General features: G+C 52.8%; 5 protein-coding genes across 5 annotated transcripts; 2 read left to right on the top strand and 3 right to left on the bottom strand.

Moving 5' to 3' along the window:
* Window positions 1-1836: 1836 nt before the first annotated feature.
* Window positions 1837-3070, bottom strand: N7532_003011 (major facilitator superfamily domain-containing protein; the record flags this gene model as incomplete). The annotated part of the gene is made up of 3 exons (XM_056615505.1): window positions 1837-2444; window positions 2495-2912; window positions 2978-3070. 3 exons carry the CDS (start codon window positions 3068-3070, stop codon window positions 1837-1839), a joined length of 1119 nt encoding a protein of 372 aa, XP_056475862.1.
* A 3486-nt stretch (window positions 3071-6556) lies between these two features.
* N7532_003010 (sugar porter family MFS transporter) lies at window positions 6557-8176 on the top strand (the record flags this gene model as incomplete). The annotated part of the gene is made up of 1 exon (XM_056615504.1): window positions 6557-8176. The coding sequence occupies one exon, from the start codon at window positions 6557-6559 to the stop codon at window positions 8174-8176; it is 1620 nt and encodes a 539-aa protein (XP_056475861.1).
* Window positions 8177-8374: 198 nt separating this feature from the next.
* On the bottom strand, window positions 8375-9583 carry N7532_003009 (uncharacterized protein; the record flags this gene model as incomplete). The annotated part of the gene is made up of 5 exons (XM_056615503.1): window positions 8375-8495; window positions 8557-8670; window positions 8721-8896; window positions 8954-9171; window positions 9223-9583. The coding sequence occupies 5 exons, from the start codon at window positions 9581-9583 to the stop codon at window positions 8375-8377; spliced, it is 990 nt and encodes a 329-aa protein (XP_056475860.1).
* Window positions 9584-10735: 1152 nt separating this feature from the next.
* On the top strand, window positions 10736-11068 carry N7532_003008 (uncharacterized protein; the record flags this gene model as incomplete). The annotated part of the gene is made up of 1 exon (XM_056615502.1): window positions 10736-11068. One exon carries the CDS (start codon window positions 10736-10738, stop codon window positions 11066-11068), a length of 333 nt encoding a protein of 110 aa, XP_056475859.1.
* Window positions 11069-11503: 435 nt separating this feature from the next.
* Window positions 11504-15073, bottom strand: N7532_003007 (DUF3433 domain-containing protein; the record flags this gene model as incomplete). Its single annotated transcript, XM_056615501.1, has 4 exons — window positions 11504-11745; window positions 11786-12011; window positions 12069-14235; window positions 14652-15073. The coding sequence occupies 4 exons, from the start codon at window positions 15071-15073 to the stop codon at window positions 11504-11506; spliced, it is 3057 nt and encodes a 1018-aa protein (XP_056475858.1).
* Between the last annotated feature and the right edge of the window lie 101 nt (window positions 15074-15174).

The following is a 15174-nucleotide window of genomic DNA, read 5'->3' as shown; positions in this document are numbered from 1 at the left end:
CTTGGGACGACCCGCTTGCTGAGTTTCTATGAGGTATCCGTTAGCAATGAATACCTTTTTGTTCCAATTAACTAACCTGAATCCTCTCAACTAGGCCTTGTATGGGAGCGACTGGGGAGGTTCTTCAACCCAAAATCTCAGGTGGATAGCCCATCACTCGGGTGATCTTGCAGTGACGCTCTCGAAACCCCCATTGTTTTTTGCCACTGGTCAGGCCCACAGACTATTTGTTGATGGAAGATTCAATCATGTAGGCAGTCCCACTGCTTCAGCCTTCTTGGTCTAATATTGTCAGTAGGCTATATGTGCGATGCGTGCCCGAAAACGATGTGTCCTTAGCGATTCTGCCTGGATGACGACACCTTGGACACACCACCCCAAAACGCCCAAGGATTTGCTCATCGATATTCTCGTGGACATACCAAGTCTCTGTGAGAATATTGATATCCTGGCGTGTCAGGTGGATGATCGACTCAAATCAGCCTTTCAAGATACCCTTTGCAAACAGGCTTTGGGAATAGTCGAGCGTTTGGCTGATTGGGAAGCAAAGTTTACGCTCAATACTATGCTCTTATACCCGATTGAACAGCTACCAGAGCATATTTCGAGTGATGATCTCGCCGCTATCCATATGATGACATTATTTTGGGCAATCAGCATCACCGCCTATCGTCAGGTTTCCCTGGTCTTGCCGTGGGGTGAAGCAGAAAGGCTCCGTCCCGGAGAGTGCTGTTGCAGCATTATACGCTCTATTCCATCGCTCATTCATCCATCTGTTGGTATTTTCCGTCAACATCTTGTTCCCTTCCCAGTTGTCACAGCAATTTCGTATATGACAAGTTTCGAATCCCTAGATTTGGAGTCAGCCCGCGGGCGCCTGAATTTCCTGTTGCAAAAGCCTGAGTTTGATGCCATGCGCCCTTTCATGACAAGTATTACTTCACCTGCCTTTTCAGAAAATTCTCGATGAAATGACTGGCTTCTTTTGATGGACACTCCTGAGATAAACTATGTTAATATTTTTGTTTTCTTTTTCTCTTTTGTTTTCGTCTGGTCAGCTTCAACGACCACAACTATTCAATACACTCAGCGGCTCTCTGAAACTCGCCATAAGACGCAAAATTCCACAATGGCCGTAACTAAAAATGACCACGGATTGCCAGCGAAGCTCGCAGCAGGGCCCGGATGCATAGACCCCGGTTCGGGTTAGACATGCTGCCTCAGGCCGCAATAAATTCGGTTTCGGAGCTAATCGGGATCTTAGCGGGGGAGATCGGAATGCATCGGCAATCGGAGCGACTGAATTGCCGATGCTCTCGGTGATCGGTCGGCCGGCCAGGATCTTAATCGGCATAGCGAACACGACACCAGAAACCGCAGCGATCAACACAGATGATTGTTTAGCCGCATAGGAGGCTCTATCCGTTGTCGTCGCACCGGGTCGTCCTGGTGGACACCTCATTAGCGGGCCGCGTGGCAAGAATAGACACTCCAAGGCTCGGCCATTTGGTGCAGCCAAGGGAATTATTGCTTGTTTCAAGACTGGAGACGGCCCATTCTAATGCCGACCAACCAGGCGCGGACGGCAGAGAGAAAACAAATTGTTCTGCTGGACGGCACATCCAGCATCCACTATGTATGTATGTAGTATGTATGCGTCATGTCTACTTCTGCGTCAGATTGCGTATATCCACTTCCTGTAGTGGTCAGCCAATCTGGTCCGTCCATCCGGGTCTGTTGCGATGACTGCATTGCAGGACAAAATTCCATTACTCATGTCCATCCGAGCATTGACTCTTGGCATTTTCGTGCGAAGGTCCAGGTCAGTGAATTAAATTAAATCCTGGCCTTGGCGATGACCCCGGTCGTGGGGAGCTGAGCTGTGACGAGAACTACAGCGCCCAGCAGGAAGGTCAGCCCGCCCCAAATCTGCGCACCGATGTAGCCGTCGGACTTGGCAATTAGTGCGCCACCCAGCGGTGGACCGGTTAGACACGTGAAGCTGACAATGGTGAAGCCCGTCCCGATGCATACTCCGGTCTTGATCAGGTCGGATGTCAAGCTGGACAAGGTGGAGGGCCAAGGTCTTGGACACCGTTTGAAAAGATGCCATAGAGAACGGCGAAGGCATACAGCCTCCCGGTCAAGTGCATGGCGATCCAGCAAAACACCATTAGACTTGCGCCCAACGTCAGTGGGATGGTGTTCAGCGGACCAAAATGAACGATCGGCCAAGTACGCTGGAATGAGTCGACCGACGATTTCTGCTCCGTTTATCACGATAATGAGGGTACTCGAGTCGCCATAGCTCAGGCCGAGGACGCTGTGGTCAAAGGCACCCACATAGTAAAGGCGAAATAGAGGCCCCAAAAATTCCAAAAACGTGCCCAGGTAGAAGAGCAGATAGGTTGGCTCTCGGAACGCCCTCCATTCCACCACCGCGCCTGTTTGACGCAGCAGAAGTCGCGGTTGCAATAGCACCATGGGGGAATACTCGTGCCGAGCATCACAAAGCCCAGGATGCGCAATGTCCACGCGAAGCCCACGGTGGGGATGAGAGTTTTGACCAGGCCCAGAAAGAGCATGCTTCCAGCGCCGCTGCTCATGAGCACAAACGCCGAGGCAAGCACTCGCCGACCGGCGAAGTAGGTGGCCACCAGCCCCGTCACGGGGAAGAACTGGAGGCCATTGCCGAGGCCGGTGCACACGCCCTGCCAGTATTCGGTCGCGAGGGAGGTCAGGAACACCCCGGCCAGTTGCAGGAGCACGCCGGTGTGGAACGTCGCGCGAAAAAACCCGGCGTCGAGGGCGCGACCGGACAAGATGCCGACGAAGAAGATCAGAAACACGTGCACGGACCCAGCCCACGAGATGGTCGTCGGGGATAGCCCCAGGGCCGACTGGTAGTAGGTCTGGAAGACGCCAAAACTCGCGATGAAGCCCCAGGTGTTGAAGGCCACGAGTGGCCCATGGCGACCTGCGTCCACACCTGGAGGCCGCCATCTGGCGGGTTGAGGTTGGGCGGGGGATCGGTCGGGGCCCCGGCCCCTCCAGTGGGCGCTTGCCCCATGATTGTATACGCGGAGTGATAACGACTTGGACTATGGCATATCGTCAATACCCTCGTTCCTGACAGATTCAGAAGAATCCGTAAGCTCAATTCATTAATCATCGTTAGCCGATTCAGATTAACTAACTTAGTAGTTTATGTTTTGACTCATCGGTCGCGGATTCGTCCGACTTGGCAGCAACACTCCTGGTCCATCAGAACAGGCTAAGGTACTTCTGGGCTGAGCAAGCGATTCCATTGTTAAACGGTGCACATTATGTGGTTAAGTAGTACCCTGAATAAGTCATGGTTTCAGTCGGCTCTGCCTCGAGGCAATTGGAACAAGGTTGTGTCCTCAGAGCCGAGGGAGAGAACACCTCTGCAAGGGATGGCAAAGAAGATCAGTTCGGCAGCAACCATGGGACGAAAAACACGAGGGTGTCCAGGCCAGCCCCTGGGAAATTACTCGCACATGCGAGACGGAATCCAACCCACGTCTGGAATAATTTTATCCGTGGTTGCACGACCCGTCCGACCTGAAAGGATCGTGAGCGTTGGGCGGACGCGGTGTTGATCCACCGTTCCTTGGGAGTTCTGACACCGCAACCGCTGCAGCAGGATACATGGTGTATTATATATGCACATCTCCCTCTGCTTCCCACGGCACCATCCGAGGATTTGCATGTCTCTGAGAATCCGGACCATGCAATCATCTGCATGTCGTCGGTAGTCAGAATTTCCCATCTGCATCATCCAGTGGAGACGGGGTGACCCTAATCCAGCAAGTGCAACCATTACCCCTGTCGATCCGATCGGGTACGAAACTCGAGAGCTCAAAAAAAAAAAAATAAATAAATAAATTGGAAATAAATAAAAGCAATTATCGCGTGTACAGCAAGGATCAGCAGAGCTAAAGAGATGGAGAATTGGCTCGCTGCATGTCGCGGCAAGGCAGGTGCAGACCCAGGATCGACACCCGTCAGTGCCGGCGTATACAGACGGGTATAGATTATGAGAACGACGTTGTATACAGTGATATCAACCATGGCAGCTATGGTGTCGTCCAAATAAGGATTTTCTTGGTAGTGCTCTTGGCAGTCAACTTGGCGGACATGGCTAAGAAGTCTTGGAATATCTTGGACAAGGCTTGGGAAAGGCTTGGGAAGGCTTGGGCAAGTCTTGGGTGATGCTTGGGCAAGTCTTGGTATTGCCAAGACATATATCCAACAACACCTCTGCATGCGCAGCACCTGTGCAGTATTCATGAGCGGTCACTTTCGGTCGCTGCATCTGTTTCCGCTACAATCACTGCGCACACCCAGCCTGCGGTGTTCCTGGGATCTACAGGGCCAGATCGGTCGTCGCCGTTGGCTTGTTTAAGGTTGATCGGTGGTGGTGGTGGTGGCGGGGTGGCCACCCCTCGCGGGTCCCTGGCGGTGCTCCTCGCCGTCGTTTGCGCGGTTTGCAAAGGCACGAGTGGCGCTTCCGTACCTGAAGAGTAAATGTGCGGACGATTTCCACGTTGGGTATCTGCCCTATGCGGCAAGTCTGGTAGGGCCTATGGCAGCGAAGGGAGCGCGAGGACCGCCTCGGCCTAGTTCCGTTTTGTGTGTCGGCGTGTTTTGTTGTATGTAATGGATTAGGGCTTTGCCTGGGCTGGTCGGTTTTTGTTTTTCCGGTCCTGGACGACTGGAGCAGGCATGTAAAACATCCCGGTCACTGTATTCCTCTCGGCTTGGACTCGGTGAGCAAGTCCCACGGGTTGGGTGATGAGATGAATTTTGGCGAAGCGACAGGTTGCAGTAGGCGTTGCCACCATCGCCTGTCGACGAGGCGGTCGGACAACAGCAGTCTAGAAGCGATGGATCTCGAAGACATCGCCGATAGTCAGGACCTACCTATTCCGGCGGAGCCAAGGCGTCGGGGAAAAAGTCATTGTGATCGGTGACGTACGGCGGCCAGCGCGCACGACGGCGGGCCATATCCGCCCGCTGCAGCCTCATCATAGGATGGGACGATGACGGGCCTCCGCACACACACACACACACACACACACACAGGCCTATCGTTTAATCTCTTCGTCTCCTTTGGGCGGTAGCGCCAACGGATCCCCAACATCGGAGATTATGTGCGGCGGCCGCGAGTGGCTCCAGAGGCAAAATCTGCGTCGGTACCGGCGTACGATAGGGCGGACTCGAGCGACCGATGGAGTCGGGCCTCACGCCGTGTCCCCGCGGGGAGGTTGCGAGAGGCGCACAATTGGCCCATCGGGCACCCGATATGTGGGGGGTGGTGCGGGTTTGGCGACGAGGTTCACGCAAACCGGCCGTCGGAGTCGGGCTCAGCGCACGTACGGTCGGAGCCAAGACGGGGGAAGAAGGCAACTGAGGCGAGTTTCATGAATAATCTGGCACCATCTGATTCGGCCCTGACCCGGATCGCTTGCACCAAGGTTTGGCCAATTTGACCCAACGAGGACGAATGGACAAATCCCATACCTCTTAGGGTACGTTAGGGCATACGAGGCAGAGAACTGGCAAACCAGAAAAGAATTTTCAGTCTGGTCCACCGACAACCCCCGTTTTTCCCCGTGGAGGGTCGGGCGAGATGCCTGTTGCGGCAGAAGAAAGGTGATCCTCCACCCGCTCCAGGAAAGGATCCACCCCCACGAGGCGAGTGCAACCCCTAGATGGGCGCCTACCCGGCCCGATGGGGAAACAATGTGGCCGCAAGCAGCAGGAGGAAAGTACGGATGCATCCGGTTTAGGCCATGGATGGCGGTTGCGGTGATATCCACCGCAAGCTGCAAATTATTATTATTATTGTCGACGTTATATTCTGTAACAATATTAATTGATAATCGTCAAACTTTATAGGGTCGTCGCGAACGGGTGGCGCATTTTTGCTTAGCGGAGCTTCTTCGCCCTTGGCAACGGGCATCGGCCTCGGCGCCAACCCTTCACCCCAGCCGGAACTTCCATCAGCGTCATCGCCCATTCTTCGCGCTGACTTTCGCGCTCCCCGGCCGCCACGTTCGCACTCCCGCAGCCACCCACATGTTGGTGGCGGCCGAAACCGAAAAAATCTTAGTCCCGTCCGCGTCCCTTTCCATAGGGATGAGGCCGCTGGGTGAAATGGGTCCGCTGGGACACACTATGGCCGATGGGGCGCTTGGCCCTCTCGCCCGCGAGACCTGCCCCACGCTGCACCACGCAACCCACTGTGTGCTCCTCCACCCTTCCACGACCGTCAGTGAGAGGACCTCGGCCCCCACGGCGGGTCGCGCGACCTGCCTATCGCACTCAAGCCGCCGTCGTCATGGCCCAATTTTTCTCTCCTTGGCGCATCACACGCGTGGGGCGGGCCCTGACGCCCGCATCCGACCATCAGGTACAAAATGGTCGCCCATGCCCCCCCAGAGTCCGTGCCGCTCTGCTCCTTGTTTCAGTCCTTCCTTTTCCTCCCTCAAGCAACTAGGTCGAGGAACCGCATAACGGTCTCTCCAAGATGTGGACAACCACCTGTGGCCTCCGGGGCAAGAAGCTCCACTGGGCCATCACCTTCACTTCCGTCGTCGGTTTCTCCCTGTTCGGTTACGATCAGGGTCTGATGTCCGGTATCTTGCAAGGTTCTTCTTTCATCGGCGAATTCCCCGTCCTCGACAAGTCCTTGGGTGATGAGCAACACGTCTCCGTCCTGCAGGGTGCCGTCACCGCCTGCTACGAACTGGGGTGCTTCTTCGGCGCCATCTTCACCCTGTGCTTCGGTCAGCGCACCGGCCGGACTCCCCTGCTGGTTGCTGGTGGACTGCTGATGGTGCTGGGTACCGTCATCTCCACCGCCGCCTTCGGTGAGTCCTGGGGTCTGGGCCAGTTCGTCATCGGTCGTGTCATCTCCGGTCTTGGAAACGGCATGGACACGGCCACCATCCCCGTCTGGCAGTCCGAGTGCTCCCGCGCCCACAACCGTGGATTCCTTGTCTGCTTCGAGGGTGCCATTATTGCTGTCGGTACTTTCATCGCCTACTGGATCGATTTCGGTCTGTCCTACGTCAACTCCTCCGTCCAATGGCGGTTCCCCGTCGCCTTCCAGATCATCTTCGCCGTCATGGTTACTGCTGGTGCCCTGATGCTGCCCGAGTCGCCCCGTTGGTTCATGATGCAGGGTAAGGATGATGAGGCCCTCCAGATCTTGGCCCAGCTGAACGACAGCTCGGTCGACGCCGAGGACACCCTTCGGGACTACAACCTGATGAAGGCCGATATGAGGGCGGCCGAGGCCCAGCAGTCCGGCAGCTGGAAGACCCTCTTCACCTTCGGCAAGACCCAGGAGTTCCAACGTATGATGATTGGTTGCTCCGGTCAGTTCTTCCAGCAATTCACTGGTTGCAACGCTGCCATCTACTACTCCACCCTCCTTTTCGAGAACAACCTGCACATGGAGCACAAGTTGTCCCTGATTCTGGGTGGTGTCTTCGCCACCGTCTACGCTCTCGCCACCATTCCCTCGTTCTTCATGGTTGAGAGGGTTGGTCGCCGCAACCTGTTCCTGATCGGATTCCTCGGTCAGGGTCTGTCGTTCATTATCACCATGGGCTGCTTGATCGACGAGAGCACCCAGAACGCCAAGGGTGCCGCCGTCGGTATCTTCCTGTTCATCTGCTTCTTCGCCTTCACCACCCTCCCGCTGCCCTGGATCTACCCGCCCGAGATCAACCCTCTCCGCACCCGTACCATGGCGGCCTCGGCCTCCACCTGCACCAACTGGATCACCAACTTTGCGGTCGTCATGTTTACTCCCGTGTTCTCCGACGCCAGCCCCTGGGGTATCTACTTGTTCTTCGCCCTCGTCAACTTCGTCGGCATTCCCTTCGCCTACTTCTTTTACGTTGAGACCGCTGGTCGTGATCTCGAGGAGGTCGATATCATCTTCGCCAAGGCTCACGTCGAGAAGAAGTGGCCCTTCCAGATCGCCCAGCAGATGCCCAAGCTCACCGTCGCGCAAATCCACGAGATGCAGTCCGACTTGGGTCTGTCCGTCCCCGATGCGCACCACGCTTCGGAGGCCGAGAAGGTCGAGATGGCCACCAGCAGTGGCGAGAGCGAGGACAAGAACGCCTCCGACTAATTGTGTTAATAAGAGGGGTACCCATGTATAGATGAGATCAAGATGCTGGTTTGGAGGAGAGGATTTGGCAGTGCCAAATCCATGAATCTTCGCCTCTGAAAAAGGAGGTGGGCTGGGCTTTCATGAAGACGCCCGCCCGTTTTTACAATGATATTATTATACCATTATGTTATTTCCTACAATTGAGATTGTTTTCAATCATTCCATGGGGGTTTCACTTGTCAGATCTGTAGACTCGGTGCCGCATGGCAGCCAACGTTCATTAGTTCCTGTCGTGTTTGGATCATCCCGGATAACCCTGTTGGCCATGACCGTCTCGCTAAAAAGGACAGTTAGGGACGGATGACATTTAGCAAGCAGAATTCGGGAATAGTGTTTACCGTGGACTGAACCACCCGGACTTGTCTCGCGACCAATTGGCTGTTTGGCACGGTCCATGGGGCATAAGAACATAAGCTGAGAGACCCATCAAGAGAGTGATAAGACCCTTAAGACTGTGTTAGTCGCTGATCTAGCTGACTTCCAGTGAAATATCCACACGTACCTCGAGCAGAAATAACCAGCGCCAGTCTGATCGTCCTTGAACGCCACGCAAGTGCAATAGTCCAAAAGCCAAGAAGCTCTTGCAATGATATCTGCAATATTCATTACAGTCCAAAAGAATCCTAATCGAAGCGAGAGCTCTTGGTGCTTGTAGAAATACGACGGATACAGAATCACCTAGCAATTTTGTTAGTACGAAAAAAGTCAAGATGACAACCTTGGAAGCCAACTCACATCAGGAATAAAACCACCTTGTAAGATACCAATGAGTGCACGACAGACTAGGAAGGTGTTCTTCCCCTGCAGGCCATATTGGCCCATAGCCACAGCCGACCAGAGGACCATCTGTGTTGGGATCCATCTATCTGGCCCAACCCATGTACTGACACGTTGCGAGGGCAATTCAGCACAAAGAAACGAGAGACAGAAACGGTATTTCCGAGGTTGTAGGTCTACCGTTTATTACCGTGGCCTCTGTATCGCACTGGATTTGATAACAATACCATTCGTGTTCGTGCCAAGGTCGTTTAAGACATTGTCAGTCAGAGCCTGCTGGAGGTTGGATCGATCAAGCTCCAGAGCCGCGAACATAAAGCAAATAAAGACCATAATCCAAAGGTCAATTTTGCGAATTAATTGATGCTCCTCACCCCAAGTCCATCGTGCAGAGGGGTCAAATCGGTGCAAATTCTGCCAATCGGCTCCGGGCTGATATTCCTTTGCGGTATCTGGGTTGTCAAACACTGATGGCCAGGTGGCGATCGCTTCTGAGTTATAACTCTTTCGCACGTTGGATCCAGAATTGCCGCTCGTCACTGGGTGCTCCCAGCGGGGTAAGGTCATCCCCGAACGTGTCAGTCCCATCATGGGCAGAGACCAACTCATTCGGTCCTTTTTTCAAGAGAGACTCTGGAAATAAGATAGCCATGGCTGCTTAAACGGTGGAGGTCGATGCCGCTCGTAAGTATTCGTACACTCTTTTGTACTAGCCGCTCATTCACCTCTGGGTGATCAATAGGAGCAATCTTCCACATTGCCAAGTAAACCATGACAGGCTTATCCACTCGCAACCTTGGAAGCGACCAGTGCTGTTCCTTTATCGTATGCGATCCCACATCTTGGAGGGAAATGGTCAAACTTCCAAGACTAGTGTTATATGGAAAATACATTGTATCGGCTTTTCTGGATAGTGATGGAAATGTGACGGACCCCGGGACTCAGGCTAACCTATGGATGTGATGTAGCATCCTAGGTACTTAGCACCGTAGTCACTAGTGTAGTATATTACGATAAGGGAGGCCCGAGTATATATATTCGACCTTCCCCTGCACATGGCATCACGTGATTTGGTCCAGCATCGTGCGGATGGCGGCTTGATTTGATCAGTCAACCATTTTACAAATGCAGAGGTCTAGCGACAACACGAGTTAATCCAATCTACCGTTGGCAGGATATTGCTGATTACTGTAGCGATTTCGTGGCAACTTGGGAACTGAAACTCAACCCGGTCTACGCCTGGGCAGAACTTGACAGAATCCCTGTCATCCAACCTAAGATTGACGCGTACACCGGGCGGTCTGGCGACGACAGCCCAGGCAACCAGGTACTGCATGTATATGCTCATCAGTTCACCGAAATGTCATCTCATGAAAGTTTAGCCTTGGCCTATGACGGACCCCCGAACCAGGCTGAGCAGGGGCCCGATGATGTTATCGTTAAGGATGTTGGGGCGCTTTCCCTGCCGATCTTACCCGGAAGAGGCTCTGCGCCACGCCCCACAAGGCGATGTGCACCGCCCGACGGCGATTCATGTGTTCAGACAGCCGGACATGATCTGCTTTTTTTCTATTTTCGTCGTCGGGCTAGGCGACAGGATTGAGGCCATCGTGCCACTGCGACCGCCAGCACATATAAAGATGCCGGTAAAGCGATGTCCTAGACTGGACCAACGCATCCAGATCCATCGTTGCCTACAGTACCCAACTACATCAAACTACATCCACCCACCCCGACAAGATGCACTCTACAATCCTTCTTTCCATCAGCCTCCTGGGATCCGCATTCGCTATGCCAGCACAAAACTATTTCTCGAGCTGGGCGCCCTCATCCACGCTTTCCGCCGTCCCAACCCCGGTCTCCGTTAGCCCCGGCTCCTCGGCCAGCCCGTCGGTCCAGGCGGCCGAGTCGAAACTGCTGGCGGACTACTCCAGTTTCCTCCACGCCACCGGCACTGCACAGGGAAGCCTGTATAGCAAATTGAACCCCGATATCCAAGCCATTCAGACCGCCAAAGTGGAAGCGTGGTCTTCGTCCATTCCTCTGGCCACCGAAGCCCCCAGTCGTCACTAAGCGTGCGCCTTGATGGAGACATGAACTGTCCACAAGATGGAAACGTGATGCGAATTTTATGCCTTTTCCTTTGTCCTAATATTAATGTGCATGATTGGCGCGGAAGTCATGAGAAATGACTTTGCCTGGGATAGATACTTAAGAGTCGGATGAACCGAAGAATGTAATTAGCTCTGAGCTAGGAGATTTCTCCAAATTTGGCTCGATGTATGTGAACTCATTGAAAACTTGAATCATTGGTAAATCAGCTTTCAAATCCAAGATAGGAGTGATCGAAAACAGTATGTCCGTAGATCCTTCGCATAAAAACTTCATTATGCGTTCGGTGTCTTCCTTTACAATATCAAATCAAATCTTTTCCCACACGGTTTCAGAGGGCCCGGAGAATTTCCAAGCAGGCAAAATGCAAATCTCTATATTTGGTAAGTCACAAGTCTATGTACGATGGTTATGTTCATGGGTATTAGAGTCCATGCTGGGAGGAGAACCTGCTCCTGCTTCTTCCGTCCGAACCACGCGAGGTAGTTCGTACCCGCCCATCTCGTAATCTTCGTCGCCGGTCAGTTTTTCGTCATAGTCCAGCGCAATGCGCCCGTCGGCTCCACCCCACTCCCCGAATTTGTACCGATGCCCGAGGCACTCGAGGTGCTCTTTCCGCTGCTGTTCGGTCCAGCTGCCTTTGCCCCTAATGTCGTGAAGCATGCGACTGTGGATAACCCAGGGCACGAGAGAGCCGATAGAGCGGGGGGAAAGGAGGCCCCGTGTAATGCCCATGGCGCAGCCAGAAGACAGCCATGAGGACCGAGAGATCGAGGGAAAGGAGAATGATGATAATAACAATTGTTGTATTCGATGGCGTGATCTCCCACACGGCTGACATCACAGTGCCCGGGATGTGGATGTCTTTATGCGGCGTTCCAGTAGGGGTGAGATGGACATCACGCTGGAGACTTAAGTAGCCACTGAAAGTTGCTTGATAGACCAGCTGAACCACACGAACTAAGTGTGCCTGTCCTTGAGCCTCCGTACCAGAGAAACCTTTGTGTCGGTGTTTGCGATCAAGATGGTGGTGGTTGAAATGCGACCGGGAATGGTCCGGTGACTTCGGATGAGAACCGAGGATATCGTAGACTTGAGATGTTAAGAAGGCAGGCCAGGAGTCATCAGCTCCAGAATCGTGCACGAAAGCCTGGTTAAAAGCTGCAAGACTCTTCGAAACGTTGTGAAACATTTGTCCGCCTGCGACAGAGCCCCCAGATACCGACTGATAGTCCTGAATCATACCGTCAGGATCAAAGTGAACCTCAAAATCATCAATAAAGACTTTGGGGCTGCAATGGAAGACGGTTGGACTACCCCCAGAATTGTGGGCATTACTCGTGTCGTTGAAATCTCCATATCGCGCTACCACGAAGGATGTCTGACATGCGAGACTGGAGTTCACCGATGTGCTGAATTCAAGGGATGTGCTGGAGGAATTCATGTCGTTGGACGGTCGATGTACTTCTGCAGTACACGGCATACCCGAGGTATTGACAGCTGGCATATACGTCCAGTATGAAGGATCCGACAGCTCGTCAAATAGGGAATGGTTAAGAAAAGTCTCACTGCAAAGAAGCTCCACCCCGATCCCACGTGTCTGGGCACTGTACATCGTCCAGTCGGTGTATTCCGCATCGGAATCGTTGATTTCCAATGGAAAGAAGGAAAAGTTTGTCGTAGTCCAGGATAAAAGAGAATTACCAGTGAATAAGCCGTCCACTATAAGATTAAAGCCACTCAAACTGGCTCGAATCGTAGGGCTGTCAAAATGAGAGGCGTTGTACGGTGCAGAGAGGGAAGTTGTATGATCTGTCCAGCGATCGACAGATGGCTCGAACATTCCACTACTGACGATTGTTAAGGAAAAGTCAAGTAGACATACAGCCGATAGCATGATGAGAAGTGGAGGCCTGTTCTCACGAAACTGTCTCCAGATGGTTAAAGGCGTGTGGGAGCCATAATTCACCGTGAGGGTAGAGCCGGCCAGGGCCATCCCCTCTCGAAGTCGAACCCAAGGCTCCATGGTCCCGATATGCCGATGTACAGAGACAAAGAGAGAGCTGATCATAGATGCAATGACTGTTGGACCGTATATGAGAAAAAGCGCAAGAATCGTCGTCCCAGCAGAGTAAGAGGTATCAAACTTGTCGAGACGAATGAATTGAAAGGACACTCCAAATGCTCCAAGCACACCTGCCATGAGGAAACACTCAATGAGAAACCAAGGAGGCGTCAAGAAATGGGGCCGGGCGTTATGTCGTATTCTGCGTGGCGCTCGGGATGCCCGGGAGCCAGATGCCGCCACTTGTGTCTCACAGCGACTGATCTCGATGGATTTTCCGTTGGGTCCTTCAACTAACCTGCACCAGAGAGACCGGGAGAAATGGCGAAGCTGTCGAGGAGTCGCGCGATAGAAGTCGATATCAGAGTTTGTCAACAGGTCAAGAGAAGAGAACATGTCTGTGACCAGAGCACATTGTGCCACAATCGAGCCAGGGTCGGACAGAAGAAAATTAGGCCGGAGTGGGTAGAAGAATGCCATCAACAACAGCAGCAGAAAGGCCGACAGAAGCAGAGCCTCTGCAACAAGAGCAGAGTGAGAAGTGACGCTGTATATGATAGTGTCTGTACTGCGTTTTGCTTCAACAGTTGTCGGAGTGGTAGTTGTATTAAAGAATTTGCCCATGGAGACAAGGAAGTGTTGATTCCACAGTCGACTGATGCCATCTTGATACTGGCCAATGCTCATCAGGCTAGAATCGGTAGGTCTGGAAGTGTCATTCGAATTCGTAATTGCAGGATAATCGAAAGATTTGCCGTTGTTCCACAATGCGAGATCATTGGCATGATATCTTCCGTACAGAAGATTTTGAAATGCTGAAATACTGAAATCGGTGGCCGTGAGTGTTGTTGTGTCTGCCGAAAGATTTGTGGCATCGGCTATGGAAGAGTTTTTGGGCAGTGTGATATCCGCAGTTGCGCGCAAATATGTGCTGAGACACCCAAAGGTGGTCGCATTTGCTGTAAGATCCTTCGATGTTGCATCAATATCGACGAGTACGCCGACAACCGAAAAAGTCTGACAACCAGCGCCGTGTAAAGCAATGACGGCCGTGGAATCTTTCCTAAGCCGAGCGGCTCCCAATGTCGTATCTGGAACCATTTTTTGCCAAGTGGGTATGTGCTGTTGAAGGTGACTTCAACAGCACAGTTCGAAGCTGAGCCAGTAGCCGGATTATTATGGACGAGCTCATTTTGAAATTTCCAAGTAAGTCTCGGGGTAGTTGAGTTATTATGAAAGGACGTAGTTGGAATAACGTCCGAGTAAGCTTCCACACAGCTTAAATCAGCCCAGTAAACATCATGACTAAGCTCCCAGGTCGAGGTGGTAGAATGAGAATGCACCGGCCTTGAAATGGGTGGTAATGAGTAATTTAACGTTTGGTAAGAGAAAAAAGTATCGACAATTGATCCTGAGCGGTTTGCGGACTGGAAGGCAGCACGATTGAGCAAAGCGTTCTGCATTTCCACGCCGACTAACTTCGGCCAAGTATTGAGATGTCTTGTGGCGACGATGGTCGGTTCATCCAGATTGACGAGCCCGGAAAGAATAGATGGTAGCATAACTCGGAGAACTAAAGCCATCGAGGCGACGCTTGCAACAACCCAATGGCGGTTTCGTACCGCCATTATCGGCGTCAAGATGCCGTAGAAGAAGCAATAGTTGGTGAATAGAACGGAGCCAGATGCTCCTTCCGGCTTGGCGAGTTGGAAAAAAGGTTCCAGGCGGAGAACATCCAAGGCGCAGATGTTCCAGAGCGCCACCGCTAAGATCGCAAAAGCCGTCGGGACATAGGTGTACACCCCTGATGTGACATTGGCCAGATCCTCGTACGATTTGAGATGGATGACTCCATGATGGCGATTTGAATATTGGCGGAGGAACTCAATGGACAGAGCCATTAACAGAAAAAAAGCCGCCAGAGAGAACAGAAAAGGGCGCTTCAACGAGGTGGGCATCCACGGCTGGGCCTGCCCGGTTGGATTGCTTTGGCCGCCTGCTC

This window comes from Penicillium argentinense (assembly GCF_028826775.1).
Source record: "Penicillium argentinense strain IBT 30761 chromosome Unknown utg000004l_segment0_segment0, whole genome shotgun sequence".
Lineage (NCBI taxonomy): Eukaryota > Fungi > Ascomycota > Eurotiomycetes > Eurotiales > Aspergillaceae > Penicillium > Penicillium argentinense.
This window is presented reverse-complemented; position numbering and strand designations above follow the sequence as displayed.